General features: G+C 41.8%; 1 protein-coding gene across 2 annotated transcripts in view; it reads left to right on the top strand.

Annotated features, from left to right (window-relative positions):
• Nucleotides 1–403: 403 nt before the first annotated feature.
• Nucleotides 404–17,190, top strand: part of MCC (MCC regulator of WNT signaling pathway) — a 221,928-nt gene continuing 205,141 nt past the window's right edge. The window contains exon 1 of one of the 2 annotated variants that reach the window (XM_072860358.1): nt 404–735. In XM_072860358.1, coding sequence (XP_072716459.1) covers nt 599–735 — 137 coding nt within the window. In that variant the 5' untranslated portion in view covers nt 404–598. The remainder of the gene's footprint in view (nt 736–17,190) is intronic. The other variant, XM_072860359.1, reaches the window with a different exon arrangement.

Below are 17,190 nucleotides of genomic sequence, written 5' to 3'. Positions count from 1 at the left end.
TGCCCGGTGAAAGGAGAACGAGCGACCCCAGACCGCCAGACGGAGGGAGGTTTGCCCAGCACTTGGTGGCTGGACTCCAGTGGGGCGCGTAACCATAATTACGAGGGCAGCTAGCCCTGATGTGGCTAGGCCACTCACTCACGGTGCCGCCGTGCTTCCTGGCACCGGCAGAGCGGCCGGCGGAAAGATGGGCCAAGGCGGAGGCAGGATGATGGCGTGCGCAGGAGGGGAGCGGGGAGCCTTCGCCGCCTTCTCCCAGCTCCAAGGCCAGGCGCCCAGCGGTGCCAGTGCGGCCCCCGGAGGGTCCCGGCCGAGGCGGAAGGCGGGGCTCCAGCGCCCCGGCCAGGCCACTCCGGCCTCTGGCTGCGGCGCCCCGGCCCCTGCACGCCCGCCCGCCCGCCCGCCCGTCCGCCCCCGCGGGGCCGCGCCTGGGCTCGGCGGAAGGTGGATGCGGGGCCGGGCCGCGCGGCGGGGCTGCCCGCCCCCGGCATTGTGCTGCCGCTCACACTTTGCAGGCGCGGCGGGACTGGGAATCCCGGGCGCCTGAGGCAGCCTCGCCTCCTCCTCCTCCTCCTCCTCCTCCTCCGGAGCTGGGCGCATGATGGCGGCAGCCGCCGTAGCGGAGGTGAGCAGCGCCGGGAGTAGCAGCAGCGATACCTCCAGCACGGGCGAGGAGGAGCGGATGAGGCGCCTCTTCCAGACCTGCGACGGCGATGGGGATGGCTTCATCAGCAGGTAGCGACAGCGGGCGGTGGCTCTTTGCGCCGCTGGTACGGACCCGTCCCGTCCTTCCCCCCCTCCCCGACCGCCCGTGAAGCGGCGTCTCAACTTCTCGGCGAGTTGGAGGAGTTTGCAGAGCGCGGCCCCCGCCGCCGCCAGGCCGGACCCTCCGTGCCGCCGGCGGGGCAGCCGCCCGGCGGCTTCTGCCGCTGGCAGCGCGGGGGGCGGACCTTGGCACCGCCCGTCTCCCGTGCCCGCTGCCCGCTGTGGCGCGGCGCGGCCAGCTCCGCCTGCCGCGGCCGGTACCTCGCCGAGCGCAGCGGCCGGCCGGCAGCCAGCCCGCCCGGGGCGCGCCCGCGCTCCCTCCCGCCTCTCGGGCGGCCGTTGGCTGCGGAGCGAGGGGTTTGGGAGCGGGGTCTGGCTGTGCCTCGGCACGGAGAACTTCCAGGGGGCGGCGGAGAGGGCTGACAAATACCGCCGGGAGGAGTTCCGCTGCCACCGGCTCTGGAAGGTCACGCCTTCTGACCTGGGTGCTTCCTACCGCCTCACGCACTAGGCAGGTGGTTTTTGCAGGTAAGCAAACAAAGCTGGTCACAGGTAATCTCAGAGAAAATTCGTACTGATCTCCCAGATCATCTGACTTTATCTTTTAATATGTTTTTATCAATATCCTTATTATACAATCTCATTTAAATTCCTCTTCTGGTCCCCAGTTAGTCTGGGATTGTGACCCAGGCTGACAGATTTTGAGGGGGAAGTGGTGAGTTTGTACATTTGCAGTAGATAGTTGGAAATAAGCCGTAATGAAATGTTCATGTATCTGGAAGTACCGGCAGTGTATAATGTTCATGTATCTGGAAGCACCGGCGGTGTGTTTTGGTCAGGACTGGGGTTTGTTGGAAGGATATTTCTGGAGCTAGTGCTCTGCTCTCACACCATAATTTTAAAAATACTGAACTTCTAAAGGCGAGATTTGCCAGAGATGGTGGAAGCTTGCATTTTCAAAATCACACCTATGCTAGTTGCACTTAGTAAGTGCCTCTAGAGAGCTCAGTCAGAGTGAGGGAATTTCTAAGTCTGTCTTCTAACCTGAAACCTAAGAATACAACCCTGCAAAAAGGCTAAGTAAACTTCAATCCCCACTGTCATCTCTCTGGTGCCAGAAAGTTGTTGAAAATCTGTAACAGCTGGCACTGACTTTAAAAATAAAATTTAAGGGTCATGATATTTCTTATCTAAACAGCTCCCCAAACACTCTTTTTCCCCAAGTCTAATGATTATTTTGACAGTTGTGGTTCTGAAATGTAAACTTTGAAAATGTATGCTTTCCAACCACTGTGTTAAGATTGCTTCTCTTTCCATTTGTTTACTGTCTTCATGGAAATTATTCTGATGTCTGAAAACTTAGGATGTTCACTTAAAGCGTATGCTGCCTCCTCAGAGCACACTTGCTGATCTGTACTGTGATGTTTTTCTGCAATGTAAACTCAGTAGACTTCTGTATATTTATAATTTAAAGACCCTACTGAGGGAATGATAATGTTTTAGTGCTTCATATGGACAGTTAAGTGATGCTACCATAACACAAGCCACTCATTTCTGATTGACTTCTCTCTATTGCCTAAGTTTTGTTCCAAATTTGTATTCTGTGTATTTCAAAATGGGCGTTTCTGAATGTTGCTTGAACTACACTCTAGAAAGCTTTGAAAACTCCAGGACGTGTCTGAGGAGGGACATTGGATTTCAGCAAGAAATAGAAATAAAGCCCAGAGGATAGTGGTTGAAAGTCTTTCAGGAGATGGTGGGTTCATTGTTGAAGGTTGCTAGTACTTTGCTTCAGAAGGGAGTTGTGCCTTCAAGGCAGAACTGGTATGGCCTTGATCAGAGAACATAGTGTTATAAATTACTGTCTTCCCTTAAATTTCCATATTTGTGAGAAAGTAGCGAATGAACACTACTTTAGTAAATTCACAGTAGTGAATTTAACAAATGATCTTTGACATGAGAGGGAGTAATTTAGTTTTCTTTACTTCATTAGCTAGCCTGGGTAATCAGTCTTGTAAATGGAATGTGTTCCTTGCTTTGCGTAGTGTCTCAGTTTCCCTCATGATCTAATTTATGGCAATGGCTTATGCAGGAGCAGACTTGCCCAGTGGTTTTTGGATATATTTGTAGTATGCACCACCATAGTCTTACGGACAGCTCTTTCTGATTCATGGACACACAGCGTCCCTGTTAAAAAGTATAGCAACTGGGGTTTTGTTGTTGTTGTTTACAGTCTTAGTGCTTAGGTAATTGCGTCTTTTTTAATGTAATGAATTAAAATAAAGGCAAAAAAGTTACATCTGCTTTTACACTAAACTTAATCTTGCCATTCTGTGCACGCTGTTTGTCTTGCTTCTGCTTTTTTTTTTTTTCATACAGGCCAGTTGCTTGGTTTTCCTGTTCCCTCTTGCCCTGCTTCCTTGGACTTTCCTTTGCTCATCCTTGAGGGCAACAATTTCTTTGTTGCCTTCCTTGTAGCCCCAGTGGAGATGGTAGGCTGACTTCTGCATGTTACTGTGCCTTTCACAGCAAGTTAATCATTGCAATAAATGCCTGAGCATCTGTATAAAGAGCTGAAAACAGAGAAGCCAGCACTGTAATGTCAGCTGCTTCCTTGTGGAACAGAACCGATCTCTAGCCTTTTACTAGTTTCAGTCTCTTCTTCAGAACTTATTTTCAGTGCAATGGGGTTGAAATTTGCAGTTTTGCAGCTGTTACTCAGCAGAAGTTGTCATATCTTTCAAAGTGAGTATCCCTTCTCTTCTGCTTGTAGGGCTGAAGCTTGGTCAGTCTTTTGCGTAACACATGCAGCAGTTTGTTTATAAGATTTCTTTCTTTCCAACTCCAGAGCTGTTACGGAAGAGAAGATCTTTCTTCTTGCAGGAAACGCAGGCATTTTGTATGCATGTTTATTTAGTTCATATTGCATGGGGAGAAGAGCTATTTGCATTCCTAATGAAGTAGCATGGTGTCTCAGCTGTAGAAATGCTTTGTTGTGCATCAGACTGTAAGCTGCAGGGAAGTAAAGGCACAGATGGAGAGGAGGAGCATGTCTTGAGATACTGATTAATTTTCAGGCTCACACCTGAGATACTGATTAATTTTCAGGCTCTAAATAATTAGGATGATGTCAAAATGATACAGCATAATTAAGTGTGTACCGTTGGTAGTTATAACCCAGAAGCAGCTGAATGATGGGGTATGAATTGCTAAGCCTGTGTCTCTGAGCATTGCATTTGACATGTGCATATTGAAATTTTGCAACATCTAGGTAGACGAAAGTACTAAGAAAACCCAAGAGTTTTAACTTCTTGGTTTGTACTGGCTTGTACTTCAAACTTCTTGGTTTGTACTTGGTTTGTACTTGGCTTTTGCTTCTTTTGGGATTAATATTAGTTACTTAATTATTTTAATATCTTGCAAGTGCTTGGCATTCTTCTGATACTTCAACAATGAGAGGTAACTTTACCAAAAAAACCCCAAAACCCAAACAAGTGCAAAGCAGTCCATGATTAAGGCTGGATTCTGAGCGCTTGAGATCAGCTGGATCAGCCTTGCTGGGAGCAAAAGGCAGCCTTAAACACTGTTTACAGCAGAACTTTGTTTTTGCAGCTGTAGCTGGGTTGTGTCATTATTAACAAAAAACTGCTAACTGAAAAAAACATTAATTGCATTCATTTGTTTTGCTTTTTATTCTGTTTGCTTTGAAAAGCTTCAGAATCTGATGTTACAGTTAAAAATATATTCAGCTTCAGAGGGTTGTGCATGGGGGAGGACACCGGCAGCTTTTTTTTTTTTTTTTTTCTTTAAGGTCAGCATATGTGGCCTTGGTTGATGTCAGTGAGGAAAGGGAGAACATGCTGGGTTTTTACAGGTGGCGGGCTAGGTTAATGTCTTCTTTAGAAACTTAATTGCCTTGTAGCTTTATTATATGTGGATTATACTGAAGTTCCATTTAGCACATAACGATTTCATCTTTACTGCAGAAGTCACTAAATGGGTTTCCAGATTATTGTATTCTAACACTGCAAGGTCTAAATAAGGTAACTTTGAATGTACAGGAAATACTTTTGCTTAAAAAATGAAGTTACGAGCTATGGAGGTAATGGGTGAAGAAAAAATTAATTTCACTGTTATGTTACAAATGTGCTAGTTTTCCAGTTTTAACTTCTAAGCATGGATAAGTAATTTCTGGGGTTATGAAGTAGAAAGGTAAAGCTAGTGTTTAATTCAGAGGGAGAATTGTCATATTAACAATAATGGAGTGAAGTTCTATTTGTAGAATTTGTTTGAAAATATTTTCTTCTGTGTACGCAAATTATTTTTTTTTTTACACTGGGGTCAATGTCTTTCTCTACTTTTACCACAGATTTTCTGCAAGATGTTTAAAAATTCATAAAACCACTGATTTTGTATTGAGCTTATACAGCCTGTTAAAAGGACATGCTGAAAGACTGCCTCCTTTGCTAGCCCTTCACAGAAGCAGTTAAAAGGAACTTGTTGGATTTGATCTGTTATCTGAGTGGTTTTAGTGGTACATAGGTTTGGGAACTCAAAACCTTTGCAAGGACAAGCTGATACTTCCCTCTTTAATGGACTGCAGTAGTAGGGCATTCCCAGCGTTCTTGCTGCGTATACTTTGGCACCCCCTCAGTGTTTCTGCATCTAGTGGCCACATGCTATTAGGAAAGAAAAGAAAGTCTTTTCAAGAAGACAAAGTATGTATCTATTCATTGTGTTTTTAAGGGAAGAGATTTATGCTTCTATGCTCTCTGTTACTCTCCACCACAGCCATTACCATTAAACTCTTTTTTAGGTGGTTGCTTTTGCTAATGTGCTTGAGCTTCTGTGCTTAACATTTAAAGACATACCTGTTGAAGCACAAAAGGACCAATTAAATGAAAGGAATAAAATCAGTGTGGGTTGTCTGTGACCAGACAAGTTACTGCCTTGGCTGTTGTGCTGTTGTTATTTGGGGTATAGAAGACTCAAAATACATATGCTGTGTCATAGCAGGTTAGTAATTCAGGCTGACGTCCAGTTACAATTTTTGGTGTATAATTAAATAAGCTGAGTTTTTGTAGCCGTGGAAGAAATTGTGAAAGTATTTATTGCTATAATCCAGGTTGCAAACTAGTGTTCATGTAAATTCATTTATTAACTTGGTTGAACTAGGTCCATTTACAGAATTCTTGATTATTTTTTTTTTCCCCGTTTTCTTGCAATTTTCTGTAAGTAAAATAAGTACTGCTGAGAAATGTAAGTGCCCAAAGTGACTGCCTTGGAATCTTCTTAAATAAATGGTAGAGAGTGGCCTTATAGCTGGAGAATTTTGGAATAAAAATAATCCTTTAGTTATTTAAAACATATGGTCCTTATGTAAAACATGAGATGTTTTATTCTTTATTGCCTGAGTATGGGCCAAACTTTTAATTGGTTGTAGTATAGTAGCACATAATTTGTCCTGTTTGACTTGGTGGGTCTTCAGGAGAGAACATATATGCAACAGAACTATGAAATTACAGAAGTGTCCGTGATTTTTGTGTTTAAAGAGTAGTGTAAAAATTACTTTTTCCCTAAAACAATCTTTTGCTATTCCTTTTTTTACTCTCCCCTTTAAAAATAGGTAATTAGTGCAAGTGTTTGGAGTGAATATAGATGTTTCCTAAGACTAATCTGACTTTTTTCCCTGCAGCTGTTCCAAGGGGATACAGTATGCTTTAGGCTATAGCTCCATATGAAACCACAAATGAGGTTCATACAAAGTGTTGTCAGAGATCTTGTCCAAGCATCATATGTTTTAAAATTCATATATAAATTGGAGGTAGTGATCTGAATGTCATAGAAGATGAGTAAATTACGAGCTTAGAGCTGCACTGCACGTTGTTATGAGGGGGGAAAACCCATGAAGAAGCTACCGGTCTGGGGCAAATTGTGATGAACTTGTGTAAGGTCCTGTAAATGAAACAAGTGCATAGTATTTGGCATAGATATTTAGTGAGAAATAAACTGATAGATACCAAGTTCCAAATCCATCAATAGGGCAACTGTTACACTTTTACTAGAATTAAGGAAGACAGAGGTTTGGCCTTGGGTGGTTGCTAGCCTCTCTCTCCTGCTACTCTTCAGTGTGCAGAGGCACACTGTTGATGTTGAGGTGAAACAGTCATTGTTCCCAAGGGAGCTGACTGCACTATGTTAAGGTCTTCAACCATGTGAAGAATATACCTACTGCATGGCCATGAGGTTCTCAGACTCCTCCTTTCTGCTGTGTATAGCAATTAATAATTTCCCAGTGTTGGGGAGTTGTCAAGCAGAGTGCAAACAACTCTGTTGACAAGAGAAAAAGGCCTTTTTTCTCAAAGGCTGTTCTTACCAAAGCAGTTTCGACAGTGGTAGCCACAAGAAAACATATAGGAAAAAAACATGAGCAGGGTCTTCCTGTCACTGTATTTTCTTTCTTTAACTTCTGCTTATGCTCTGCTGTGATTAAATTGTTTTCCTTCCATAGATAGTCTCAGGACAACTGTGGAAAAGGTGAGCAGAGGCACTTGTATCGGTGTAATAATGTGGACTTAGAGTGTAGTGTTAACATGATGCCTCTTCTGAAATAAGCCCAATATATAGAATGTGCAAAAAGATCTGAACAAGGAGCTTTTCTATCGTTTGGCTCATATATACACTAGAAACCTCCTGGAGACTGTTCTAACTTGGTAATTGCCTCTAAAATTATACTAAACTCTGTAAATGTACAAACATAAACAGGCAGGTTTGTCGAAGATTTTATCAGCCTCTTTTGCTGTTGAGGGCATAAAGTTTTACATACCGTACATGCAGTTCTGCAGCCCCGTGCTGGTAAAACATGGGGTTTACCCATAAGATGATTGTTTATGAGCCCATGCAAATACATTCAGTCAGGATCTCTGAAAACTTCATTTGGGCATGAGTTAATATTCTGCATGTAGATGCTTTCTAGTCCCAGCAGGCTATTCTGTGCTGGTTGAAAGCAGCAACAGGAACAAAATGTGTAAGTAGAAGCTGCTGTGAGTGCTCAGGTGTCAGCAGACTAGGAACAATAAAGCCATATATCCTACAAGCAAGAGGTTTAAAAAAGATCAACACTGTACCAGAACAGGTGGAAATAAAAAGCTGCCTTTGAAGACTTGTGAGAGAAGTAATGTTATTCTGCTAGTTTTGCAGGTACTGGGGCTTCAGATTTCAAAAGCAGTTTGGTTCCAGTATTGTACAGTCCTAAGTCTGGCCTCAATCCAGCTGTCTAACAAGGGAACATCATTTAGAAGCAGTCTGCAAAATGTCACTAAGATGGGGACAAGGCTTTGCTTAGTCCTTGCATTCAGTGCGGCTCTTCATATTGCTGGGCTGATCCTACCATGGAGTTGGAAAAGTTGTTAAACCCCAGTACAAGATTTTATTCTCACTTGAGATGTGGACTGTTTGCTCTGTGCTTTCTTTAACCACCTGAAAGTTTCATGCAACTCAGTTTTAGGAATTCCAGAAAAAAAAATGCCTGAACCTTGGTAAAACTGATTTCGTCCTTGCACTAGTTTTTGAGTGTGCCTTGAAAACAGTTTCAGCTCCCAGGTTCTGTTCCTAGACTTAATTTTATTTTTCATCCATCTCCATTAGGAAGCTGTCACAGGGTGTGTGATCCATGTAACTGAAGGAGTGCTTTTATGTGGATACAGCACAATACTTACTGTATGCCAAATAAGATGGTGAGTGGAAGCACTGTGCTGTTTTTTACGTGATTGTAGTCTGTTTTCTGTGTTCCTCTTGGGACTTGCCTTAGTCAATGGTTCCACAGTTGTATAGACTAAAACCCCACAAAATTCTAACTTTGTCCTCCACAGGTCCTCTCAGAGCATTGTAACCAAAAAAGGAGTAAATTATGGGGGAAGACAGATGTAGACGAAAAGCCAGAGAGACACCCTGTACGCTTAGTTTAGGATGAAAAAAAAAGTACCCCTTTGTTAAATATTGTGTCTAGAAAACATACCAAGAATCAACATTCATTAAAGGCTTATGTATTTCAAAGTCTGTATTTGTTACAACTAATACAGAGTCAAAGGAATATATCCAAACTTGAATCTTCTGAACCTTTCATATTTTTATAATTAGTTAGCTGTCCAGTTCTTATGTAAACATCAGACATGTGAAGGGTTATAATACAACATTTTAGCTGGAGTTATTAATGTTTTGAAGTTAGTAAAGTTAGTTGGTCTGTTTTATACAGGTTATTGCATTTTTCTTTCCTCATTGGCATTAGTAATCTGGGAAAAGTGTCTTAAGTATATATCTCAGGCTTGTTGTTACCTGGTGTTACTGTATTCTTTTTCTTGGGAGCTTGATGGCCAGGTAGATTGTAATGTGGAAAACCTGAGCAAACACTGAGTCACTTGAGAAGACAATTGTCAAACTTTTTGATCCCTTTGAAAGTTACCATTCAGTTAATTTGTAAGTGCTTAAGTTGTTTCTTATCTTTATTATTTTTTATTGAATTTTATTAATTTTTAATGAGGTTGTTGCTAATACCATGTTATTGGGGTTATTACTGTAAGACAATTGAACCTCTCTTTAAAGTCAGTAATTTCCCTACTGTGGCCCTGGAGGGGGAAAAAAAAGTAGTTGTTAAACTGGGATTTTTTTCCTTGTGTTTTCTTGGGTTTCTTGGCGGCAATTCTGAAAGCTTATAACTTCACTAGTATACTCTATTACTCTCCTCTCAAGGGTGATGGGGAGCAGGGGACCTTACAAGATGCTTTGGTACCTGGCCTTTCTAGCAAATCCATAGCCCTAGGTTTATAACATAGAAACCACTGGTGGCTGTTCTGGCAGTATGACTGGGACTACAGTAAATATTTGAATTTGTCTCATTCATGTGTGATTGCATCTTCTGCTTACAGCAGACAGGGCATTTAGCATCCTCCTTAACCACTGTTGGTTAGCTCATGTTTCTTAGGAGCAACTTCCTAGATGTTTTCAGAATTAACTTGCCAAAACCTATAGTTAAAAATTAATGGATGGGTTGACTGTTTTGGGAGGCACTTGGATGAAAGGAGAGTTCTGCCAGTGGGTGGTTAATTCCTTGTATTTCTTTGTCTCCCATTGTTTGTCCCGTTTGAGGATGTGACATGCAAGTATTTTGCTGGCCATTGTGGGTGGATTCTAAAACAGTTAACAAAAAATTCTTTGCCTTAGATTGCTGGGGTAGGGTATTTAGTGTCTGAAATTGATTCAAGCAACAGGTCATGCAAGTTTTGATGGGGAGCAAGGAGCCTCACAAGATGCTTGGGCACCTAGCCTTTCTTGCAAATATACAGCCCTAAGCTAGGTGCCTGCACTCCTTATGAAATGAACTGGGAAAAGTAAGTGGAGGTTTCATGTTTTTTTGAAGTCAGCTTATGCTGCTGAATGAGTTGTTCCACTGTGCGCAGTCCTGAAGTTTCGCTCTGTCTGCACTAGAATTTGTTCAATCAAAGAACTGCCCTGGCTGAAAACTAGCTCCCTAAGAAATGTGTCTTTCTAGCATGGTCAGTTCATGGTTTTGGCTCGTTGTGTGACTGTGTGACTTCTAGTGTTGGCACAAGATGGGGGCAAGAAACTTGAGCTTGGGGTTTAGTTGTGATCCCTCTGGTTATGTCTGCTAGATTTTTAAACGTGGTTCACTCCAAATGCTCTGAACTAAGAAACATCTCTAAAAGTTAATTCAGGACCATAAAAATGTCATTGTTTTAAGAGGTATAAAACTAAATAAAACCTCTGCTGTAGACTCTTGGTATCTCAACTAGTAAATGAAAGAGATTAAGAAGGATAGTGTTGTGCCTAATTGTGTGTTTTCCAACGGTCGGGCTTCAAATGGCGTCTGGAGAAAAATATGCTGTGGATATGTGGCTTTTCAAATCCGCCTTATTTTTACTGTGAATGTTCACATGCATCTTTTAGAATAAATACTACGTATGTGGAATTCATTCTAGCATAGTGACTGTTCATGTGCATGACCTTGTATGTTAATTAACATAGCTGTAATGATTAATTGTAATCAGCACATTTGATCACATCTCCTTTCTTCTGAGAGTTTTTCTGCAGCGGTACTTTCTTATATTTAATAGAACAAAACAGTATTTATGTAGTATTAGCAGTTACTCAATGAAATCCCTTATGGAATTTTTAAGGGTAAGTTAGGTAACAAAGACCAGACTACCTCTAAATGAAAACTATGCTCCTGGTAGTTCCTACCATGTGGTAGAGTCTGTAGGTTGAATTGGTGCTGTGTTTTAGCAAAATTTGAAACTAGTAAGCAGCACAAAGGAAAGCATGGAAAGGCAGAGATTCTATTGACAAGCTCTGCTTCTCTGTTGATAAATGGACCTTTGTTTGCCTGCAACAGTCCTGTCTCCAGAGATGACAGCCTTAGCCAGAAATGGACACACTGTTCTCACAGGTCGTGAGATGCAGTTTGTGTTAACAGTTTGCCATAGATGTTCAGAGTACACCATTTAAGTAATTTCTAATGAGTAGAATGTGCATTTGTTGTGCCGTCTATAAAACACACATTTCCATTCTGGAAGTTTCTGCAACAGACTGGCAGTCTTGTCTATATCTAGTACGAAATGGGGGGGAGGCACACACCCCATGGTGGGAGGTATTGACTGTCGAAGGAACCTTCCCCCTGCTTTCCCAGGCTGCGTGCCTGCAATAGTGCTGTGAGAGGTAGCCAAGGCAGGACAGAGCTGTGAGGTAAAAGCTTAGCTGGTTGAATGATGAGTAAAGCATACGGGATTTGGGGGCTGGTTGACGGTTACCCTGTCGGTATCCTGCTGCTGCTGAGCATAGTGGAACGGGGTCGGGTTGCAAGTTAGCTGTGTACTGACAGAACAGGCATTGGAACGTGCAAGGCAAAAAATGAACCTAGGAAGAAGTTTCAAGTGTAACAAAACATTATCCCAGAGTATGGAAATGGTAACAGGAAAACCAGGGAAAGGGTACCCAAGAGAGGGAGCCAGTGAGCTGCTGATGCTGAGAATCATGAGATGTTTTCTCTTTTTTTGTTTCCGACGCTGAAAATATCAAATATAGTGAGATGGTTCCTGCAAATAGGACTGGTAACAAATACCTTGTAAGGAAGGGAGAAGAAAAAAGTTAGAGAGTACTTGGATTTGTTTCAATTATTTGTACTTGAAAATCTTGATGTAAGATTCTTAAAGACAGCCTCAGAACTATTTTGCAGGTTTTTTTCCTGAGATCTTCCAAAAGACAGAAGTAACAGAAAATGGGGAAAGATAAAACATGCTGCTTTTCTCCAAAATTGTGGTGAGATGGGGATCAGTCTGCAGACAGCCTATAACTGGCTGAATATGGATTTGTTAAGAAAAAGTTGTGTCAAACCCATTTGGTCTTTCTCAAGTCTCATAAGAGCAGTTAGCGGGGGAAGTGAAACAATATATGCCTTCTGTCTTGTCTTTATTAAGGCTTCTGATGTTGTTTTATGACACCTGTAGGCAAGCCAGAGAAACAGAGTAAGGGGGAGAGTTTGGTTTGGGGTTTTTTTCAAGCTATACTTAGGAATCATTAGATACCAATAGCTTGTTTTACAAATAAAAGACTGTATCAAATTGAAATTGGAAGAATGGCCTGGGCTAGATCAGTACTATTAAGGATTTATGATCTGGATGACATGATAATGAGTAAGCTTTCTTAAACCTGAAATTACACTAAGCTAAGGAAGATTTGAGGCATGCTGGGGGATAAGATTGGAGTCAAAATTAGTGTTGACAAATTGAAGATATGGCTTGAAAAAAATCAAGTGAGATAAAGTAGGGATAGGTACATGATAGCACATTGGGTGGTAAAAATACAGGATGTGTGACTGAAGTAAATCCTCTGAGATTTATAGTAGGTCTCAAGTTAGAATTGAATTAACAGTATCATGCTATTGTAAGACAGGACTGCTTTCAACTTTTCTACTCTTTTCAGCATATACTTTAAGCTGGTGTCTAGTTTTGCATGCCGTCATCCATCAGGTTGGTGGATCAGTTGGAGAGAGACAAGAGCAGTTCACTGAAGATGATCAGAGATGCAGAAATGGGAGTTTTGTACTGAGAAAAAGGTGGGACATCTGATGATGGGTTTTAAATATGTAATTACTATTTTTCTTATCCACTGTGATTGGAGAAAACAGACTGTTAACTTCCTTTCTGACCTAATGTTCTGAATTGCAGCTGGGAAGTTTTAAATTAGGAAACTTGGAGGTGAGAATGGTGAAGCACCGGGACAGATCACCAATGGAGGTTGTGGCAGCCTCAAAAACCACTTAGACACCCATCTGTCAGTGATGCGGTGATGGCACGGGTATATTTTTTCCTGTCATTTGGTACCGTGTTGGATAGTTTTTTCCTTTGCGGTCCTTTCCATGGTCTCATTATGTGCTGTATTTCTGTGGGGTGACATTTTAATAACATAAGGCTTGTTCAATTGACTTATGCAATTCTGAGAATGGAGTGCTGCAGTACTCCTCTTTAGATTTAAAACACAACTACAATGTCCTTGCTTATCCTTCACCTTTTCATTCAGTTTCCTAGAACAGACTCCTACCAGCTTCCTTGCCTCCAAGCTATTATGTCATCTTTTTCTTCTCTTGAAGCTTCTCTGACTCTTATTTTCCCCTGATCCTGTAACAGCAGCTGTGTACCCTGGTTCATTTTACTATGCCATGCTAAGAGAATAGATCACGTTTGAGAATGTAGGAGCAGTTTTTCTTTAGAATGGTTTGAAGCAATATTGTGCTCCTACTGCAGAAGTTAATAACTTCTGTACTTTAAAAATGCTGGCACGACATGCTCAGTGCTACGCTCCTCTGTTGTCTCTCCTTCCTTATACGAGCTAATTTCTCCCTGCGAACATGGCCACCTTTTTAACTTCTGCAGCACTTTTCTTGTCTTGTTTTTTTGAGTCAGATGTGTTGTCTCCACTGTTAGAACTTCATTGCCTATCTTCCGCTGTTTAAGAGGTTATTTGCTGAGTTTTGCAATTTCTCTCTTGTGCTTGTAGGGTAATCAGGCAAATGTGCAAGACCCCATGTAGTGCCATATAGACTCCAAATATGCAGAACCCACTGGCTGTGGAATAAATACCTCCTTGTGGGACTATGGTCTGTTTTAGTGACTTTTTTTTTTTTTTCTTTCAAATTTATGTTTACATTCTGCTTTCATTCCTTCATATTTGGGGGAAAAAATAGGAAAAAAAATTCCTGTAACTAGCAAATGTCAACCAATGCTCTTATGTCTTCCCAAGTTTTCATGTAGCATGAAAAAACATCTGGGTGAATTCCCTTCCTGATCACAATGAGATGTTAAAGCTGAAGCCTCAGTGTGAGTTTTCAAATCCCAATAACAGTATTGCGGCTCAGCATTTTAACAAGTGTGTCCAGCTAATGTGCTTATTCTGCATCCCATCCTGCCTCACATTATTAATGACTTGCCAAAAACATCCGCTTAGTTGCAAATGTCTCCTTTACAGCTCTTGCCTTGTGCTGACAATATATTTGATACACAGAAAAGAGAGAATATTGGGACAGTAAAAAGGAAATGGAACTTTACATAAAAAATGAACAATGTGGGTGTTACTGTGTATCTTTTACATTCATTTAAAAAGTGATTTGTAAGTGTAGATGAATACTACTAGGTACTCTAGTAGTAGGGAATAAAACCAAAAAGAATACTCTTGAAACAAAATCCATTTCATTAAACAATGTATTGACTATTCCCAATATACATGTAAGAAATTGTTTACACATTGTTGCGGATGGAGTGAGCGTGCACTTCACTCACAAAAGAGAAGTAAAAATATAGTTTATTGATACAGAATAGGGAGTTAACAAAGTTCAATGCGACAGTGTTTTAACAAGATTCTATGGCGAGGTACACTTGATTATTTACTGCATAGAGGACAGGGTCAGACAAAAACTGTCAGGGAGACCCTCCCGTTGAGTCGTGAGGTTCGGAAAAAGATCCCCTTGCTTTCTAAACTCCTTCTCAGAGAGGAGTCTAGGTTTAGCTAGATCCGGTCCTGGTCCCAGACTTGGTCAACGGTTTATATCTAAAGGATTATATGTGTGCGCAATCAATCCTTTATATCACTTAGCTAAGATTTCGAAGTTTAGCATGCTGTTATTCACTTACCGAGGATCTGTTGCGGCAAGGAATCTCTCAGCCTCGAGGAGTAACCTTGAGAGGCGTCCCTGCTCAAGGGGAGATCCTGGCGTGCAGCCCTCTGCCGTGCAGGAGAGCTCAAAGGGCTCTTGAGCTGCTCACTATTTATGGGGATAAGATGATTGACCCATAGTCATATTTGCATGCCGACCACAGGTTTTAGTTTCTTCGGTGGACACATTGCACAATAGCCCTAGGCTGTTGTGTTGTTATCTGTCTCCTGAATCCACTTTGAGCCGGTGCAGCCATCCTGACCAGATGCATCCATTACAATCACCACTGGCGGTTATCACCTAAGCAGGGTTGCAGGAGATAAAGGTCGGGGGCGGGGGAAGCACACTGTCACACACATCAATTTATCAGTCTTTCTATGTATGAATAGTAGTGATGAGAATGAATGTACTTTATTAAACTGAGATTAGAACTGAGGGACTTCTTCCCTAACAGCAGCTGCCAGGCAGATGTATTGTTGCAGTAAGTTTGTAGTTCTTCATTCTTTGCCCATTGTTCGGGGCATCCAGGTAGTAACAGGTGGAAAATTCCAGCAGTTCTGAACTTGCCATGAGTATTACTTCAGGAGCTGTAGCTTCAGTCTTGCTTTACCTCTTCCTTTAAAAGATAACATGGAAATGCTGAATGAGTTTACCAGGATGATCTGTACCTGAGATAGTAATAGCTTCTGTGTTGTTAAACCATCAAAATCAGTAATAAATGAGAGAACTGGAGAATCAAAAAATACCTACTAAAGTATTTGGACGTGAAATGGTCTGTGGAAACTGGTAACTGTTGAGATTGTGATAAAGGTAATGAAATCTCATGTTTCTAAGTGTAAATTGATTAGAGGAACAGAAATTTCTTTCTTGTGGCCATTGCTAGTTCTGGAAATTAGTTCTTCAGAAAAGCATGATAAGTAAGAACTAATGTGTATGATTGTCTCCTTCCCTAGGCTACCAGACTGCTACATCTGCTATCAAACTTTCCTGAATTGTTTTTCTGTTTTGTAAAGTCAAAACATCTATCGGGCCTTAGGTGGAATGCAAAACTACCTAAATTCTCCCTCCAGCACCACATGTAGGTGAGGACATTGTTTTAATCATGTTTTACAAATGGAGCAGTGGACATAGTCTTCTAGTCTCGTAACCTTCAAAAGTATATTTGGGTGCTTACCTTGAGAAGCTTTGTTTGCCAAAGATCATAGTGTAATACAGAGGGCATCTGTAATATACATTCTCTGTTGCTTATGCATTCTGGGTATCTCATATGGCTTTGGAATCGTAGTGAGTTACTCCTGTTGGTACAGACTGAGAAATAAGCATTTTGTACAACCTGCTTCATGTGATGCTTAGGGCATGTTATCTAGCCATTCCTTTCCCTATCTAAAATTCTGATAGAGGTTATCCTCTACTCTGAGCCAAAGGTGTCACTCCGTGACCCTCTGGAAGTTCTGACTGAAGATTGAGCTCAGTGGAAACCTACCTGTACTTTGTTTTGCAGTTGTTGCTGGCTGTCTTCTCAACTTTCCTCGCAAAACTTTACATGAATATTGGTCCATGTAGTCTTTGTGTGATGCTATAGTTTATCAGCTGTACATTTGTACTTACTTCAAGTTGTAAGAATGAGATGATGAGCTTTTATCTGAAGGTTTTTTCATTGATGGCCAATAAAAAAGTGAGCTGGAGGACAGCTTTTTTTGTGAGGTTTGTTGATGGATGAATTCGTGTGAAGTTTGAGTGTTGGTCAACGTGATGGAATTGATCTGTCAGTTGAAGGTCTCCACATATAAGAGTTGCCGTAGGTCCTGTATCACAAAGGTGAAGATACGGTTGCCTGTCCTGGTAGGACCGTGAGTTGTGGAAAGTGAAGATGAGCAGGCTGTCTAATTATACAGGTAATTGGAGGCTAGTTTGCCTCTGAAGAGAATGGTGCTGTTATTGGCCTAGTGCTGGCTTATTTTCCTTTGTAGTGAACTGGTGTGCGGAGCTAGGTACACAAAAACTATTCCTTTATTATGATCAGTTTTGTGCTGGTTTGACTGCCTGCCGAGGCAGCCCTAGTGGAGGAGAGTGTGGGGAGACAAGTGGGAGAGCGGGATCATCGCTTTTGACAGCAGCAAGCTGACCTGCTGTATCCCAGATTCTTGCCTGTTTGTATGGAGAAGTAGAAAACAGAGCAAAGGAAGATGAGACAGAGTCCTTTG

Source organism: Ciconia boyciana, chromosome 4 (genome assembly GCF_034638445.1).
Source record: "Ciconia boyciana chromosome 4, ASM3463844v1, whole genome shotgun sequence".
NCBI classification, from domain to species: domain Eukaryota; kingdom Metazoa; phylum Chordata; class Aves; order Ciconiiformes; family Ciconiidae; genus Ciconia; species Ciconia boyciana.
Note: the sequence above shows the minus strand (reverse complement) of the source record. Positions and strands in the feature narration are given on the sequence as shown.